Source organism: Chelonia mydas, chromosome 12, assembly GCF_015237465.2.
Source record: "Chelonia mydas isolate rCheMyd1 chromosome 12, rCheMyd1.pri.v2, whole genome shotgun sequence".
Lineage (NCBI taxonomy): Eukaryota > Metazoa > Chordata > Testudines > Cheloniidae > Chelonia > Chelonia mydas.
This window is the reverse complement of record NC_051252.2, coordinates 6,875,513-6,891,760: the sequence shown is the minus strand read 5'-3', so window position 1 is coordinate 6,891,760 and position 16,248 is coordinate 6,875,513. Positions and strand designations below refer to the sequence as shown.

At 42.7% G+C, this 16,248-nt stretch overlaps 1 protein-coding gene across 2 annotated transcripts in view; it reads right to left on the bottom strand.

The window, feature by feature from the left end:
- Window positions 1–3,185: 3,185 nt before the first annotated feature.
- CIAPIN1 (cytokine induced apoptosis inhibitor 1) overlaps window positions 3,186–16,248 on the bottom strand; it is a 19,737-nt gene continuing 6,674 nt past the window's right edge. The window contains exons 2-9 of one of the 2 annotated variants that reach the window (XM_037878239.2): window positions 10,544–10,710; window positions 9,548–9,700; window positions 8,470–8,546; window positions 7,859–8,027; window positions 6,958–7,031; window positions 6,562–6,677; window positions 5,434–5,506; window positions 3,186–4,636 (exon numbers count right to left, since the gene is read on the bottom strand). In XM_037878239.2, the coding sequence (XP_037734167.1) occupies window positions 4,526–4,636; window positions 5,434–5,506; window positions 6,562–6,677; window positions 6,958–7,031; window positions 7,859–8,027; window positions 8,470–8,546; window positions 9,548–9,700; window positions 10,544–10,710 (940 nt within the window). In that variant the 3' untranslated portion in view covers window positions 3,186–4,525. Of the gene's footprint in view, window positions 4,637–5,433; window positions 5,507–6,561; window positions 6,678–6,957; window positions 7,032–7,858; window positions 8,028–8,469; window positions 8,547–9,547; window positions 9,701–10,543; window positions 10,725–16,248 lie in introns of both variants that reach the window. The other variant, XM_043526317.1, reaches the window with a different exon arrangement.

The following is a 16,248-nucleotide window of genomic DNA, read 5'->3' as shown; positions in this document are numbered from 1 at the left end:
TTTCCCACAAGGCATAGAATCCATGTTGTCTCTCAGTTACTTGTTTTCATAAATGTAGCTATCAAACAAAATTATCCCATGAGGGGCTCTACTGAACAGCCACTAGTTAAGTGGTTGGTTCACTGCGAGGTTTCCCAACTACTACCTGCCCTGGGGTGTTGTGAGGGTAAATACATTAAAGACTCTGAGGTGCTCAGTTACTATCCTAATGGGGGGGCCAGATAAGTACATTACATAGACTGCTTCTGAATCCTTCCCTGTAGCCATAAATAACCAACTCGCTTGGACCACTGGATGGGTCTACAAGACCCCAGATCAAAACTGACGGAGGGAGGAAAATATGGGCAGTCCACAGAGGTTGCTTTCATTTCTGTCCTAGCCTTTGGTCAGTGTGCCAAAAGGGTGGGTGTACTCCAGGGAGTACCACTCACCACGAGATTGGATTTAGGGGTCTTCAGATAAGGGATGGGATAGCCGGTGCTGACTGGTCTAGGGGCAGGGCTAAGGACAGAGCCTATGGCCTAGGACAGATGCTAATCAATCAGGGGGTGGAACTAGGGGGCCACCATCTATGAAAACAAATCTACAGTGTAGAGTACCCCTCTTCCCTCCAGTAATGCTCCCTGGCACAGTAAATTCCCATTTCTGTGAGCCTCATACACAGCAATAATGGAAAATATATTTTATATTAGAAATTGTGACTGTTATAAGATCAACAATGGTTATGTGAACTCAGAGGCCCCTGAAGTATCAGAAATTACATTTAGCTTTTTAAAAACTGACTAGATTCCAAATTGACTGGGCCCCTGTAACTAAAGTATCCAAACCCCATATTTTATTTAATCCTGACTGGCTGCCATGTCCACACGGAGACCAGATTCATTTGAGAAACCATCTTTACATGTAGGACTTTTCACATGGAAACATCTAGCATCTAGGCAAATATCCAGTCTCTGAGAGGGACCAGCTAACTCTTTTAAGCACCAAAAAGCATAAAACTCCCATAACACTCCCAGAAATGCAATATTACTCCATAGAGAATATTTGGTACTGCCCCAAATGCTGATCAGCTTTATGCCTAGAAGCTTGGGGGCTGAAAGCACTTGTGATTTTCAGTCACCTGTGCAAGATGAAGCAATCCAAAAGGCCATTCAAAGAGCTTCTTTCCAGTTTCAAACTATTTTTTATAAGCACTGTATTTGTTCAAAGGTACTTTTAGAAACCAAACAAAAAACAGTTACCAACATCTGAAAGAGCCCCCGTTACGGATCCCCCATGAAAAGGAACTCTGTTCTCCTTTAAACTCGGAGGATAGGACAAGCCGCAATGGACTTAAATTGCAGCAAAGGTGGTTTAGGTTGGACATTAGGAAAAACTTCCTGTCAGGGTAGTTAAGTACTGGAATAAATTACCTAGGGAGGTTGTAGAATCACCATCACTGGAGATTTTTAAGAGCAGGTTAGACAAACGCTTGTCAGGGATGGTCTAGATAATACTTAGTCCTGCCATGAGTGCAGGGGACTGGACTAGATGACCTTGCGAGGTCCCTTCGAGTCCTACAATTCTAGGAGGAAAAGCCCAGGAGATGCTTCTGCTGAAACACTGTCACGTCAAAAAATACTACTGTCTAGATGAGCAGCACAGAGGAGACTAACCAACCTTTTGCTCTACAAACTGCTTCAAAAATAAACCTCTTGGCTTTGCCAGGACATTTCTCCGCGGCAGCAGGCCACTTCACAGTCACTTCACACGAAAGCCTCACTAGTAGCTCTACCACTTCTATATTTGAAAAGGAAGCAAGACTAAGATATACGGAACCATTACGTGGTGACCTAAAGAGATGACTCTTTAAATGGGTCTAGTGGGCTATTCTCCACGTAGTTACTGAAGGAGTTTTAAGAAGATGTTTTAAATCTATCTACAGCCATTTTTGAAAAGTAAGAGCCAGATTCCCCCCTCTGTTGAGTTCGTCTTGTGGGAGGACTACCCCAACACAGAGGGATCCTCTGGCAGCATGAAGCGGATATAATAGCTCCTAATGCACCCGCACCCCCACCCCCTTCCCTAGTCAGTATAGTGGGCACTTGCCTTGCAGTTTGTGTAAGTTAGCTCACATCTCACTTCAGGGAACCAGCTCAGCACACAGCCACACAATCACAGAATATCAGGGTTGGAAGGGACCTCAGGAGGTCATCTAGTCCAACCCCCTACTCAAAGCAGGACCAATCCCCAATTTTTGCCCCAGATCCCTAAATGGCCCCCTCAAGGATTGCACTCACAACCCTGGGTTTAGCAGGCCAATGCTCAAACCCCTGAGCTATCCCTCCCCGACAAGATCAGGGATGCCTCAAAGCACTGTTTGCGTCTTGGCCACACAGGCTCTAACCCCCACAAAACTATAAAGCACTATCACTTTAAAAGAAAATACCTTGTGGAATATGGGGGGATAGAGGCTTTTCTCTCCTTTGCTCAGACTATGAAGACCTAGGAGAGTTTTTAGGTTGTTGCGATTTTCCTTGCGTTTACCTAACTTGCCTGGAGTTGCTATAGTGCTCGTGACAGAACCATTTCTTCAGCAGTAGAGCTTGGAAACTGTTCCAGGAAGCCCCTTGGAGTCCACATGCCCTTTGCCAGCTGGCAGCCTAGGCAACTGTCATGGTGTTTAGTCACTTGAGAGGCTGATGTATTACCTCAATCTTTCGTATTTATCTCTGGCATCTAGCTGGGACCCACACTGAATAGCATATAGCTCACATCATGGCCTACACTCACAAATCAAGTGTAGGGACGCTTCCCCTATCACCAGGGTTCACATCCTCTCATGCTTCCTGCTGATAGGTGACTAATTCTCTACCTGTATTCCTCCAGCTGCAAACCTGACTTCACTCTTCCTCCTACCCCAAAATTATGAGACAGCCTCCTTTTGAAATGAATGAATAGATGTTCAGTGAAGAAAATTTTGTATTTCTTCTTGAAGTCTTGATTCTATTCTTTCCTACACTGAGTATAATGAAATATGTGCGTGTGTAATTTTTGCTGGAACAGTTACTGTAGGAGGATGACTACCAAGGTGTGCTCAGTGTCTCTGCTTACAAGTAGCTCAAGCAGGCAGAACAGAGCCAAGCCAACAAGAATCAGCTGAGAGTCAATGAACAGATTTAAACCATATTTAAAGCTCCACCAAGACCAATTTTTAACAAATGCTTTATTTGTGGTCACAGCCTTTAAAAACAGAACAGCCCTTAATCCTAACCCACTACATGAGTTTATTTCAAGTCAGTGCAGGGTAATGACAAGAAAATGAAGTTGGATCCTGCACTTAAGTGGCTCTAAATAGGATGATATCTTTATACACAAAAGAGCTGATATGAGGGTGTGAGGTGGGAAACAAAGGAAAATAAACGTGGTGAACAACAGGGAACTTCTCAGGAATGGCTCCCTTGTCCCGAAGCTGCAGGGAGGGGAGGTTAGCTACAGCCCTGAAAATCTTTCCCACTGTAACACCGGGTAGGTAAATAAATACTAAAGTACTGTCAAAGGTCAACTTCTCTCAGGGATGGGAAGGAGGTGGTGGCACATAGCGCCCCAACATTAGGATAATTCAGTAGTTATTGCTATAGACCTTTGTAGGTAACGATCTTCTCTTTAATTAGTATAAGATATTCACTAGCATTAACCCTTATGTTCCCAGTGCTTATTGGATGGAAGAAGGGGCAGCAAGGCAGAGACTCCATATATAATCCACTTTCTACCTAACAAGCTGGACTATTCTCAAACTGCTTGAACGAAGCTTTTACCTTTTCATGGAAGGCGAGAGGGCAGGAAAAGGAGAGAAAGTTAATCACTAGCAGCTTCCCAGGATACTTGGAAATGTTTGCTACTATCATGTTTGCTAAACTCTGCAAGGGACTTTCACAGGATTCTCTTTGCTAACAGTTCCCACAAATTCCTTTTTGTACATCACATGGAATGACAAACCAGCTCCATGTTTTAATAAACTAAGCCCCCAAAGAGAGCAGGAAATAGGTGTCATCTCAAGAGACTTGAGCAAAAACTAAGCTAACTCCCCAGGAATAAATATGGCAAAGCGTGGTCTGAACTGAGCTCAGAGGCATTGGCTGGGGTTCCAGATACACTCAGACAAGATCAGCCAACATCGGATTCCCATTGTACATACCCCTTCTGCCAACAGCACATACTCCGACGGCCAGCGCCCCTCAGTCTTCAGCCAATAAATCGGAAAAACCTCACATTCCATTAACAAGTCTGTATTATGTACATGATAGGAGACCAGACATCACTGCAAATGATCAATTACCCAAAAGTTAATTAAGTCTATTGAGATCACATTTTTAGTTCACATCAGCTCCACGTGCCCTCAACGTCCCAACCCACCCCCATAAAGAAGCATTTCCTGGAGAGGGAAATTTAAGGAGATGGGAGGGGAGAGGGGCTGATGTAAGCTCTGAAGCCAGTGTGCTATGGAACTGCTGTGCACCAATGGTGTCTCTGTAACATCCCCCTCTTAGGCATCATGAAGATTGTTCTCAGCCAGGAGTATCTTCTCTCCGGGTTTAAAGGCTGGCATCCCCATGTAGGGGCAGCTGGCACAGCGGAATGCATCCCCCAGGTAACACTGCCAAGACAGAGAGGCGACAAAAACATCAGCTTGTTACCAAGGGCAGACAAAAACAAAGGGCAGGGTTTCCTGGTTTAAGTTCTCTTCCCAATGGGAAGTATTCTGCCCTACACAGAGGTACAATCTGCCCACCAGAGAATAAACCAGCATCGAAAGAATCTGCTTTCAGCCTCTAGCAATCGGCACAAACCTGGTTAGGTCAGGACTGAAATCTGAAGTAGCCCGGGACTGAACAAACAAAGAATGAGTTTTTCCTGACCACACAAGAAGGCAGTCTCTTCAGATTAGGGCTAAAGCCTAGCTGCTGTAACATCCAACTCTTGGGGCTCTCAGTTTCTCCAAACCATTCAGAAAATCCTGTTTCACTTTGAACACAGGTGGCTTCAGGGAGAGGAGATATCTTAGTAAATATTGAGCAGCTCAATGGATTCAAATTCAGCTCAGGTAGGTCATGAATGAGAATCATAACTATATGGAATGGGGAGACTTCTGTCTAGCTCTTCCTAGAGAGGTATCCATATCATAACAAGACGTGAATGTGCGCAGAGCAAGAAGTGGCTGCAAATACAACGGAAGTTACCACAGACCCATCAAAGCCAAATATTACAAAAGCTGATAGCCCTGCAGAGACAGAACGATTGCTTCTAGGCCACAAATACTGGTGAGTAAAGTCAACCCATAGGGAACAATCAGTAACTCAATAGAAAGTACTGGTTTTTCAAACTAGTTCTCAGATAAGAATACACTCTTTCCCTGTCTGTCTATACCACAGGATAGCTGGGAAGGATATTTACATTTCCACAAGCAGATTTGGGCTGCAGGCTCTCTCTCTTCTCCTGCTCCAGGTCCTCCGCGAGGCCACACGTGCTGCAGAAGAAATAGGATTCATCCTAAACCAGTTTGCAATGGCGTTAGCCACTGACTCTACCCACTCCACCCTCTGACATTTCTTCCTCAGTCCTCCACCCACGAGATTACAGCCACAACATATCATTCCACACAACGGGCTTTAGAGCATGCGCAGTCACTTACACATCCACACACTCACCCCCGCTTTATTATCCTCTCTAATGTCATAGCCCATAGCCGTGGTTCTCAACTTATTCACCATTGTGGGCCACATATGCAGCTCTGTGTGTGTTATATTTATTGTGAGGATGTGGCCCACATACTACCTGTATGGCCCTGAGAATGTCACATGGGCTGTAGCTGTGTGCCGATTCGGCTGAAAGTGGCCCGTGGGCCGCTGGCTGAGAACCACTGGCCCATGGGACCATGTCGAGTGTCCCAGTTGCTTGAACTTCCCTCTCTCCACCTAGCACTTGCGGAAATGCTATCAAATACCAAGCTCTTATTTTAAAATCTACATGCAGTATTTCTCTGGAAGAAAACTGAGGAAGAGTCGTGGTTTTAAAAAGAGCCTGCATGAATCCTGTGGTTGCCCCCAAGTGAGTCCGTGTGTTGGGGGAGAACTATTCATCTCACAGGGGAACATTTATGCCTGGGATATAAGTAAACGGATTTTAAAACACTCTAGTTACACCAGCATACACCCTTAATATAGATTCACTTAAAAACAGTTTAAATCTTCTTTAAATATCAGGTTAGCTTATTTTTAAAAAATTTATCTAGTTATACTATTGCAATTTTAATACACAGAAGCCTTGACAAAATTTAGGAGATTTATGCACTAGAATCTAATTTTTGAAAAATTCTGCAAAAGGCAATTCACTTGGCTAACAGATTTCTGAATGTGTTTCTTAAACTAAATACTGAAATACACTAAGGGTTAAAAAAAAGTACAGATACCAATGAATAATTCTTTGGAAAAACAGCACCATACCCTGCTCTTTTTTAAAGGGCAACGGTTAAATCTGATTTGAAGTCAGCACATTCACCAATACATCAAGTCTTGTACTCACCAGTTCTTGCAGGCTTTCTTTTTACCCAATTCCTTACAGGATGGAGCTTTGAGGGAAGATGGATCTGGCTTCTTCAGATCCTCAGAATCTAGCAACTCATCTGAGTCCAGGAGATCCTGAAAGAGACAACATGGAGGAAGAAACAACAAATGAAGGAAATTGGCTCAACAAGGACACTGCCAATGTTAGATTCAAAGAAATGACAACACCTGGCATAGCTTGTACCTAAGTGTCAGAATTATGCTCCATGCAATAAACCTCTCACCGTGTAATATTAGAGGAATTATTCCATATGGCTCTCACTCCACCCGCTCCTCTGTAAAGCCCTACTGAGTACTGTGGGTTAAAGTTCATGAAACTTCTAAGTTTTGTGTGGAAAACTAAAACAGAACTTACCATTCCCTCATCATCCATATCATTAGCAGAGAGAGTCCACAGCTTTGCAGCAGCGGGGTCCACAGCAGGCTTGCCTGGAGCCAAAACAAAAGAGACATAGACAATGATCACACATAGCATGAATCAGACCTGCTCCCAGCAAGGAAATGGTTCCAATATCACTCTTGAAAAACTCACTCCCTGCGCAGCAGTGCCTTTTATCATACTGCACCCTACCTGTGGAACACTCTCACTGTTCTCAGAAGCCAACCACCGGCTCTCGCTCAAATCCATCTTCAAACCTGATTTGTGCAAGGAATCCTCTGTCCACTTCTCCTCATCCTTCATCAAAGGTCAGTTATGAAAAAAAGAAGTGACAATATCCTCCCCGGTCCACCCATTTTTGACACCAAAACGAAATGTCATTTATAGACGCTGCATCTCTTCATAATATGATCACCCCTTTTATTTCTTGTTTTGTTTGAAATGCAGTGAAATAGTTAGCTGACATTAGAGCAGGCATTGATGCTGGGAGCCAAGACAGCTCCAGTAATCTAATCGCCATTCATATCCTTCAAAGATCTTGCATAGACCCATTTGCACAAAGGAAGGAAGGGACTGGGTAGTAATGGTGTTTCTAATAAGGTTAAAAACAAAACAAAACCTATAGAAAATCCTTTATGCAGCTCTCTGTATGCATTACAAAGCAACAGGAAAGGGCACAGGTTTCCCTCCCCCTTTGCTTTGCAGTTAACCTTTGAAACAGAAATGGAAGCTTCCAACAGATACAAAAATGGTTATTAACCAAGATTATAGAGAACCATGTTTTCATTAAGCATTCAAAATTATGATGCTCTCCATTGTACAACGTAAGGAGTTCATACGCTCCCAGCACATATACCAGCCTTCTCTTCGCTCTTACCTGATGAAGCAGACTTCTTAGCAAAGGAAAGTTTGAGCTGACTTGAGGATCCCACTTCAAAGTTGGGTTTCTTGCCTTCCATTTGAACAGACAAAAGGTCATTGCCTTGGTAACTCAGATGCTCTTGGACTGACTGGGTCTCCTCAGGGGTCAAAGGCTCCTTCTGCAGCTGGAATGCAAGACACAGTGAGTGTTAATCCTTGTACAGAACTGCCATATTCCAATGCCCTGTGTGGTAACATCATACCATACAGAGAAGGGTTTCGCCTCTATCCCATGATGTTGCATTATACTTCAAACTGGCTCATTCTCCCAGCTTGCACAAAGTGGATCACGGTTCTGGCGCTTGCACAGCTGGTGATATTACACAGCTTACTGCCACTATTCATTTGAAGATAAACGGATTTTTTTTTTTTAAATTGCAAAGAAAACTCTTATTCATGCAGTACTAAAAACACAGTTTTCATTGCTGGTTGTGCTGTTGCATATTTAAAGGCACACTAACATGGCAATACGGTGAATAACGAGCATCCCTTTTGGAAGCCTCTACTCTACATTATACAGTCCTGAAATGGGTGCTCTCAGGAGGTAGTTAGTGCCTATACACATACCTCCTTGACTTCCACCAGTCCGGAAAGCGTCAGAGCCGTGGGGAGCCTGGCTGCTGTCTTGATTCTGCTGTTGTTACCTGGGAAACATGACAGGGAAGGCAAAACAAAGCTCATTATTAAGAACTAGATGTGTTGCTTCTAATGTGAAAGGACTGACAGTGCTTTAGAAGGCAGCATTCCAGCTAATCCCTTTGTTTACATGTTTCTTTCCTAATCACTCTGGGCACATCTGGGAAATCAGCCATTCAAACAGGCTCTTCAACTCTGAGACTATTAATTAGTTCAAAATTATGCTCTTGACAAATACATTAAGATCACGAAGGATTCTCCAGCATCCAAGAAAAAAAATCATCTCCACCTACTAAAGAGAAAAATGGGAGCTCCCACTTTGACAGGCTCATGGAAGTCCTCAAAAATATAAAGTCCTAAAAAGTATGAAGTTCAGAAATATACATTAAAGAGCTCATTCCAAAAGGCATCAGGTCTTACACAGACTGATTTAATTAGCAGCTTTGGCCCACCTGTTTTCCATTGGGTAGTTGGCATTACCTACTAGACAGGCTCCATTCACATTGTTTGTAAATTGTGATAGTACAAGATGCACCGTCTCTCTCCTAAACTTCACTTTATCTTTTTTAGATTATGCAAGTATCTAACGGCCCCAGTCAAGATCCAAGCCCTGTTGTGCTATAGAGTAAAAGATGGTCCCAGCCACTAACAGCTCATAACCTACTTTACTTTCACAGAGGCCCAAAAACCTGACTTAAGTCACTACAAACTCTAGCATCAGCTCTGTGCACCCGCTAATCATAGCAGTATGCTTACAAGAGTAAGTCTTTCTCTGCTCTTATATTTTTGATACAAGATGGTCATCAGCAGAGATTCTACCATGACAGTGATAAGCTCAGACACAAGATCACATCTTGCTGCTTACGTTAATGAATCACAGCAACAGGACTACTCTTTATGTTGACTAACATTCACAGCTCTTGGCCCTTTAGCTTTAGCCTAATCCTCCATGAAAATATGTTTGGTTGCCTCAGATCCAGGGGCAAGAACATAGCAGACTCGCTCTTACCTATTTGTGCAGCCACTGGTTCTTTCAGAAGGACACGACCCCCTGGCTTGAGTATCCGAGCTATTTCTGCCAGCACCTCTGCACTGTGCAGTGTCATACTGCCTGGTACCATGCCTGACAGAACCACATCAAAGCTGGACTCCGCATGAGCCGCTGAAAAGAAGGAAAGATGAAGAGAGAAAAAACAGACAAGTGTATCTTACCAGCTATCCCCTCTCTGATCTCCTTCGTACACATGCACGTGACAATCATACCACATGGCGTCCATTAATAAGGCTACGATTTTGTCATGGAGGTCATGGAAGTCACAGAATCCGTGACTTCCAAAGACTTCCGTGACTTCAGGCCTGGCGGCTGGGAGCTGCAGGGTCCTGCTGCCTCCCGCAGTGGTAGGGAGCTGTGAGGTATGTCTGCTGCCCTCAAGCTCCCAACTGCTGTGGGCAGGAGAACCCTTACAGCTCCCAGCTGCCGCAAGGGGGAGGGGGTTCAGGGGGATCCCCGCAGCTTCCCAGCCCCCATGGCAGGGCAGGGGGACCCCACAGCTCCCTGCTGCTGGGGAGGGAGCAGGGGGACCCTGTAGCTCCCCTCTGCCACGGGTAGTGGGGGCCCTGGAGCTCCCAGCCAGCCCGCAGCTGCCCAGTCCCTTCACATTTTATCATGGATATTTTTAGTAAAAGTCAGGGACAGGTCACAGGCTTCAGTGAATTTTTCATTCTTGCCCATGACCTGCCCGTGACTTTTACTAAAAATATCATGGCAAAATCTTAGCCTTATCCGTTAACAATCATCGGTGATGAAACAAACATGACTAGGGTGTATAGCTTTCTTGTATACTACTAGCAGTAGAAGTCACAAAAGGATTTCTACCTTTATACTTAAAGATGCCCTAGGTTACAAATCAAGGAAAATGCTAGCTCACATCCATTAACATACCCACAGAGCATGACACTGCCCTTACACCAAAATGTGTGGTAAAAATTAGATCCCCATTCTTACAATGGGACAGTTGGTCAATATTTTCCACGGATACGCGGCTCTCAGGTCCCACCAATGCCTGAATCTTAGCCACCAGATTCTTCAGTCCTTCAACAGGTGAGGAGCTATCCCAGATCACTGCCACACGCTGGCCAACTGACATTCCATACGCTGCCATATCGCTGGACCTGAAAGTGCCAGATTGAGAAAGGAAGAAATCAGTGCCAAGGCCACCATGAAGAAAGTGGATTTTCACTTAATCCAGAGGGTTACCCTCTTAAGAATTAGGATAATTCCTTGGGCACTGAAAACAGAGTTCCCATATCTGCATGTTAACATAGCATGAAGAAATACCATCTCTCTGTCTAAGAGTATAATTCAGTTTCTCTCAAGTTGTGATGCTTGCTTCCTCCAGGAGGATCTGCCAGGCGCAGTGCAAACCAAGTTAAAGGGAAGTGGGAAAGATGGGATTATATAATCCCAAAATAGAAATGAATAGGCAATATTAAGCGCTCAGCAGCCACTTCTGCTTGTGACAGTGACCCAGCAAAGAAGTAGTTAATATATTCCCCTTGTACATGAGGAGAACATACATCTTAGTTTCAGCATCCCCAATCATCCAAATTAAGGCCCTTTGCTCTCCTCCTGACATGTCTTTTTTGAAGAAGTGCTCACATTTGGGGAAACTCAAGTATAGTGAGGGCAGCAATAATGAAAGTTTGAGAAATCCTGTCCTGCGGCCCACAATGTGTAACAAATTGACAACCACTTCTCTAGTTGTTTTCATCAGGTGGAACCATTACTAATTAGGAACCGATTTACTACACTCAGAGATTGCTTAACTCACCATATTTTCTTCTCATTCCTTAAATACCTCCAATTTTAAAATTAGTGTTACATTAGCCTTGCCTATTGTACCACTGTGACACACTGTACCCCATTTAACATCCTGTAAATCCATAGCCACCACTTTTATACGGTCATATGTTGTACAAAGTATGCCTTGTGAGGTACCATTTGAAAATTCATAATCTACTGAGCATCACTATCCTGTGGAAATATGTGTAGTGACACTATGTGTAAAGTTTCAGAGTAGCAGCCGTGTTAGTCTGTATTCGCAAAAAAAAAAAAAAAAAAGGAGTACTTGTGGCACCTTAGAGACTAACAAATTTATTTGAGCATAAGTTTTCGTGAGCTACAGCTCACGTCATCGGATGCATCTTATGCTCAAATAAATTTTAGTCTCTAAGGTGCTCCCTATGTGTAAAGTTATAAGTAGGGCTGTCAAGTGGTTAAAAAATTAATCGCAATTAATCGCATTGTTAAACAATAATAGAATAGTATTTATATAAATATTTTTGGATGTTTTTTACATTTTCAAATATATTGATTTCAATTACAACACAGAATACAAAGTGTACAGTGCTCACTATATTTTTGATTACAAATATTTGCACTGTAAAAAACAAAATATTTGCACTGTAAAAAACAAAATAGTATTTTTCAATTCACCTAATACAAGTACTGTACTGCAATCTCTTTATCATGAAAGTTGAGCTTACAAATGCAGAATTATGTACAAAAAAAACTGCATTCAAAAATAAAACAATGCGAAACTTTAGCGCCTACAAGTCCACCAGTCCTACTTCAGCCAATTGCTCAAACAAGTTTGTTTACATTTGCAGGAGTTAATGCTGCCTGCTTCTTGTTTACAATGTCACCTGAAAGCGAGAACAGGCATTTGCATGGCACTGTTGTAGCCAGGGTCACAAGATATTTACGTGCCAGATGTGGTAAAGATTCATATATCCCTTCATGCTTCAACCACCATTCCAGAGGACATGCATCCATGCCGATGACAGGTTCTACTCGATAACTATCCAAAGAAGAGCGGACTAACACATGTTCATTTTCATCATCTGAGTCAGATGCCACCAGCAGAAAGCTGATTTTCTTTTTTGGTGGTTCGGGTTCTGTAGTTTCCGCATCTGAGTGTTGCTCTTTTAAGACTTCTGAAAGCATGCTCCACACCTTGTCCCTCTCAGATTTTGGACAACACTTCAGACTCTTAAACCTTGAGTTGAGTGTTGTAGCTATTTTTAGAAATCTCACATTGGTACCTTCTTTGCGTTTTGTCAAATCTGCTGTGAAAGCGTTCTTAAAATAAATGTGCTGGGTCGTCATCCGAGACTGCTAGAACATGAAATACATGGCAGAATGTGGGTAAAACAGAACAGGAGACATGCAATTCTCCCCCAAGGAATTTAGTCACAAATTTAATTAATGCTTTTTTTTTTTAAACTAGCATCATCAGCATGGAAGCATGTCCTCTGGAATGGTGGCCGAAGTATGAAGGGGCATACGAAGGTTTAGCATATCTGGCAGGTAAATACCTTGTAGTGTCAGCTACAAAAGTGCCAAGCGAATGCCTGTTCTCACTTTCAGGTGACATTATAAATAAGAAGCAGGCAGCAGTATCTTCCGTAAATGTAAACAAACTTGTTTTGTCTTAGCGATTGCCTGAACAAGAAGTAGGACTGAGTGGATGTGTAGGCTCTACAGTTTTACATTATTTTGCTTTTGAGTACAGTTATGTAACAAAACAAACCTCTACGTTTGTAAGTTACACTTTCAGGATAAAGAAATTACATGACAGTACTTGTATGAGGTGAATTGAAAAATACTGTTTCGTTTATCATTTTTACAGTGCAAATATTTGTAAGAAGAAATAATAATATAAAGTGAGCACTGTACACTTTGTATTCTGTGTTGTAAAAGAAATCAATATATTTGAAAATGTAGAAAAATATCCAAAATATTTAATAAATTTCAATTGGTATTCTATTGTTTAACAGGATGATTAATCGTGATTACTTGTTTTAATTGCAATTAATTTTTTTGAGTTAATCGCGTGAGTTAACTGCAATTAATCAACAGCCCTAGTTATAAGTTTTACTGTATGATGTTACTGAAGTATGTTATAACTCTGGAGAGTGCCCACAGACGAGCTCTTCAGACACAAAGGAGTGTCTAACATGCAGCCAGGTGTTAAAGAGACATTGTCCAGCAGGGGGAAGGGAAACAAGAAATATACGTTGCGTAGAGGGACAATTCAAATCTCAAGTACACAACAGACTGTTGGTCACCTGCACCCCAGCTGGGGGTCAACCTGAAAGAGAGGAGGCGGGTATAAAATAAGACAATGGCTTCCTCATTACCTCTCCACTCTCCCATCTCTACTCACAGAGCAAGATTGTTTGAAAGACAAAGAAGTAGAGACCTGCAAATCTGCAGATATCTGTGGACCATTTTTGTGGATTGGATGCTGATACAAATTTTGTATCCATGCAGGGCTCTACAAAGAAGCATCACTGAACTAGACGAGTGGTCCCAGGCTGTAGGGGGATCCAGCCTGCAAACTAAGAACTGTGAACTATGAACTACCTGCAGCATTTGGTGGGGTAAGAAAGTTCCTTGTTTCAAATTTTATTTAGCTTGGTAAAGTTTAAGAATTAGATTGCGATTTTATCATTTTATTTCTTTTTGTAACCAATTCTGACTTTTTACCCCTTTATCATTTATAATCACTTAAAATCTATCTTTCTATACTTAATAAACTTGTTTTAATATTTTATCTAAACCATTGAGCTTCGACTGGTGTGGCTGGGGAATCTGCTCAGGTTAACAAGGGCTGGTGCATATACATTTCTTTGATAAAATGATGGACTTATGAGCTTGCATTGTTCAAGGGGGTCTTGAGCTGTGTAAGATGCACATTTCTGGGGTGCAAGGCTGGGGGGATTTGCGGGTGTCTCCCTGTATACAGTTCATGAATGCTCTCCCATCCACTCACGTAACTTTGTTGGGTGTGTTTTCACACGCTAATGGCTGTGCATGAGCAATGCCTGGAGGGGCTACTTTTCACTAGCAGAGCAGTGTGAGAGGTATCCTGAGCTAGAGAGTTAAGGGGACACAGATTCCACAGTCCAGCTTGTACCCTGGGGGATGTGACAACCAAACATTTGACTATGTCAAAACCAGTAAAAGTACAAAAGATGGCTGGTCATTTGCCTTTACAACAAAAATGGAAGGTTCTTTTCAGTTACAATAAGGTTTCTGTTGTGCTACACCAGGCGTCTCAGATAGGCGGCCACAGGACTACAATTCAGGGTGGAAAGCACTCTACCCTACTTCTTGGGTCTTATCTCAGTCTCACATACATTTTAATCAACTGGTCTCTGAACTCAAGATTGTTCCCTCCCAAAAATGGGCAAGAAAAGAATCCCGAATTTAAAGAGCAGCAAAGCTACAAACCTCCAACAACTGAGGAATTCTTCAGCAGTCAGTGAAAGCTGGACACACAGGTGCACTGCTCACCTTCCCTGAGTCAAGGCAGCTGAGTTACACATATTGAAATATGCAACATATTTATGAACCTTCCCTCTTTACGGAGAAGAGTTCAAAGCAGTTTCCCTAGATTTCTACATAAAACTTCTGGAGGAGAATCATTTCTCCATCTTCCCAAAATTCATTGCATTGTTATCCTCATTCAACTGAGCCTGGGCACGTATGCAAGTAATGCACTTTAACTTTCATCTCATAGGCTTGAGTCACTTGTATGTGTTCAAATTGGAGGCCTGCCCTTTCTTTTTTTCCTGGAAAAATAAGTTGAAACATTTAGATGTAACTAAAATCAGGTGAAAATTAAAGGTCCACTTTTCGTTAATATTTTCATATATGGGTTCTAATCCATCCAACTTTGAAAAAGTCTCTATTACTGAAGCATGTTAAAATCACTTAGGGAGGTTACTATAAAATTATATCAGAATTCATTATTTCAAGAATTACAGAAGCATGGGACTTATAATTGAGGTGAAAGATTTCTTATTCTAAAGGCATGGTCTACATTTAAAAACAATTATACTGGCATAACTGGCAGTCAGGGGTGTGAATCCCCAGAGTAGATGTCTTGTTGTTCGCAGAGGTGGTGTTCCCACACCGGCACAAAAACTCTGTCGGTGTACACTGCGTCTATACTAGGGGGCTATGCTGACACAGGCACTGTAGTACAGTAGAATTAGCCTCAGGCTACATCTGTGAGAGATGGGTGTGATTCCCAGACTCGTGCTAGCTCTCATCCCAAGTAGCGTGATAAACACCGTAGTACAGCTGCGATAACATGGGCAGTAGCAGCTCACGCTAGCCCCCCAGAGTCTGTACCGCCCATGGGGTTTGGGCAGGTTTGCACTCAGGGCAGCTAGCACATGTCATTGCGCCTACCACAGTCACCCCTACTATTTTTAGCGTGCTAGGTCAGATAAGAGCTAACACAAGTATGTTTACATGAGCACGGGATCACATCCCTAGCTGGTAGCGTAGACGCAGCCGTATTCTCTGTGGATCAAATCCAACTCAGGTAAGTAGTGAGCAAAGTCACTGCTAAGTAGTGACTCTTTGGTAACCTTTGTGAAATCAATTAGTAGTCTCAGTTCAATTCCTAGCAGACATGTATATGCAACACCAAAACCACTGCCACAATGGTCACCATTTTAAGCAACCTCAGAAGAGAGGCCAAGGAATGGACGGACACTAGACTGTGTTCTCATCCCTTCTGGGGGGCTCTCTAAACTAGGAAGAAGCATATTAGCAGAGCAAAGCAGAGTGTTCTGGACTGCTTTTGCCCATGCTGCAGATAGAGGATTTCACTTTAAATACTATCATTTTGC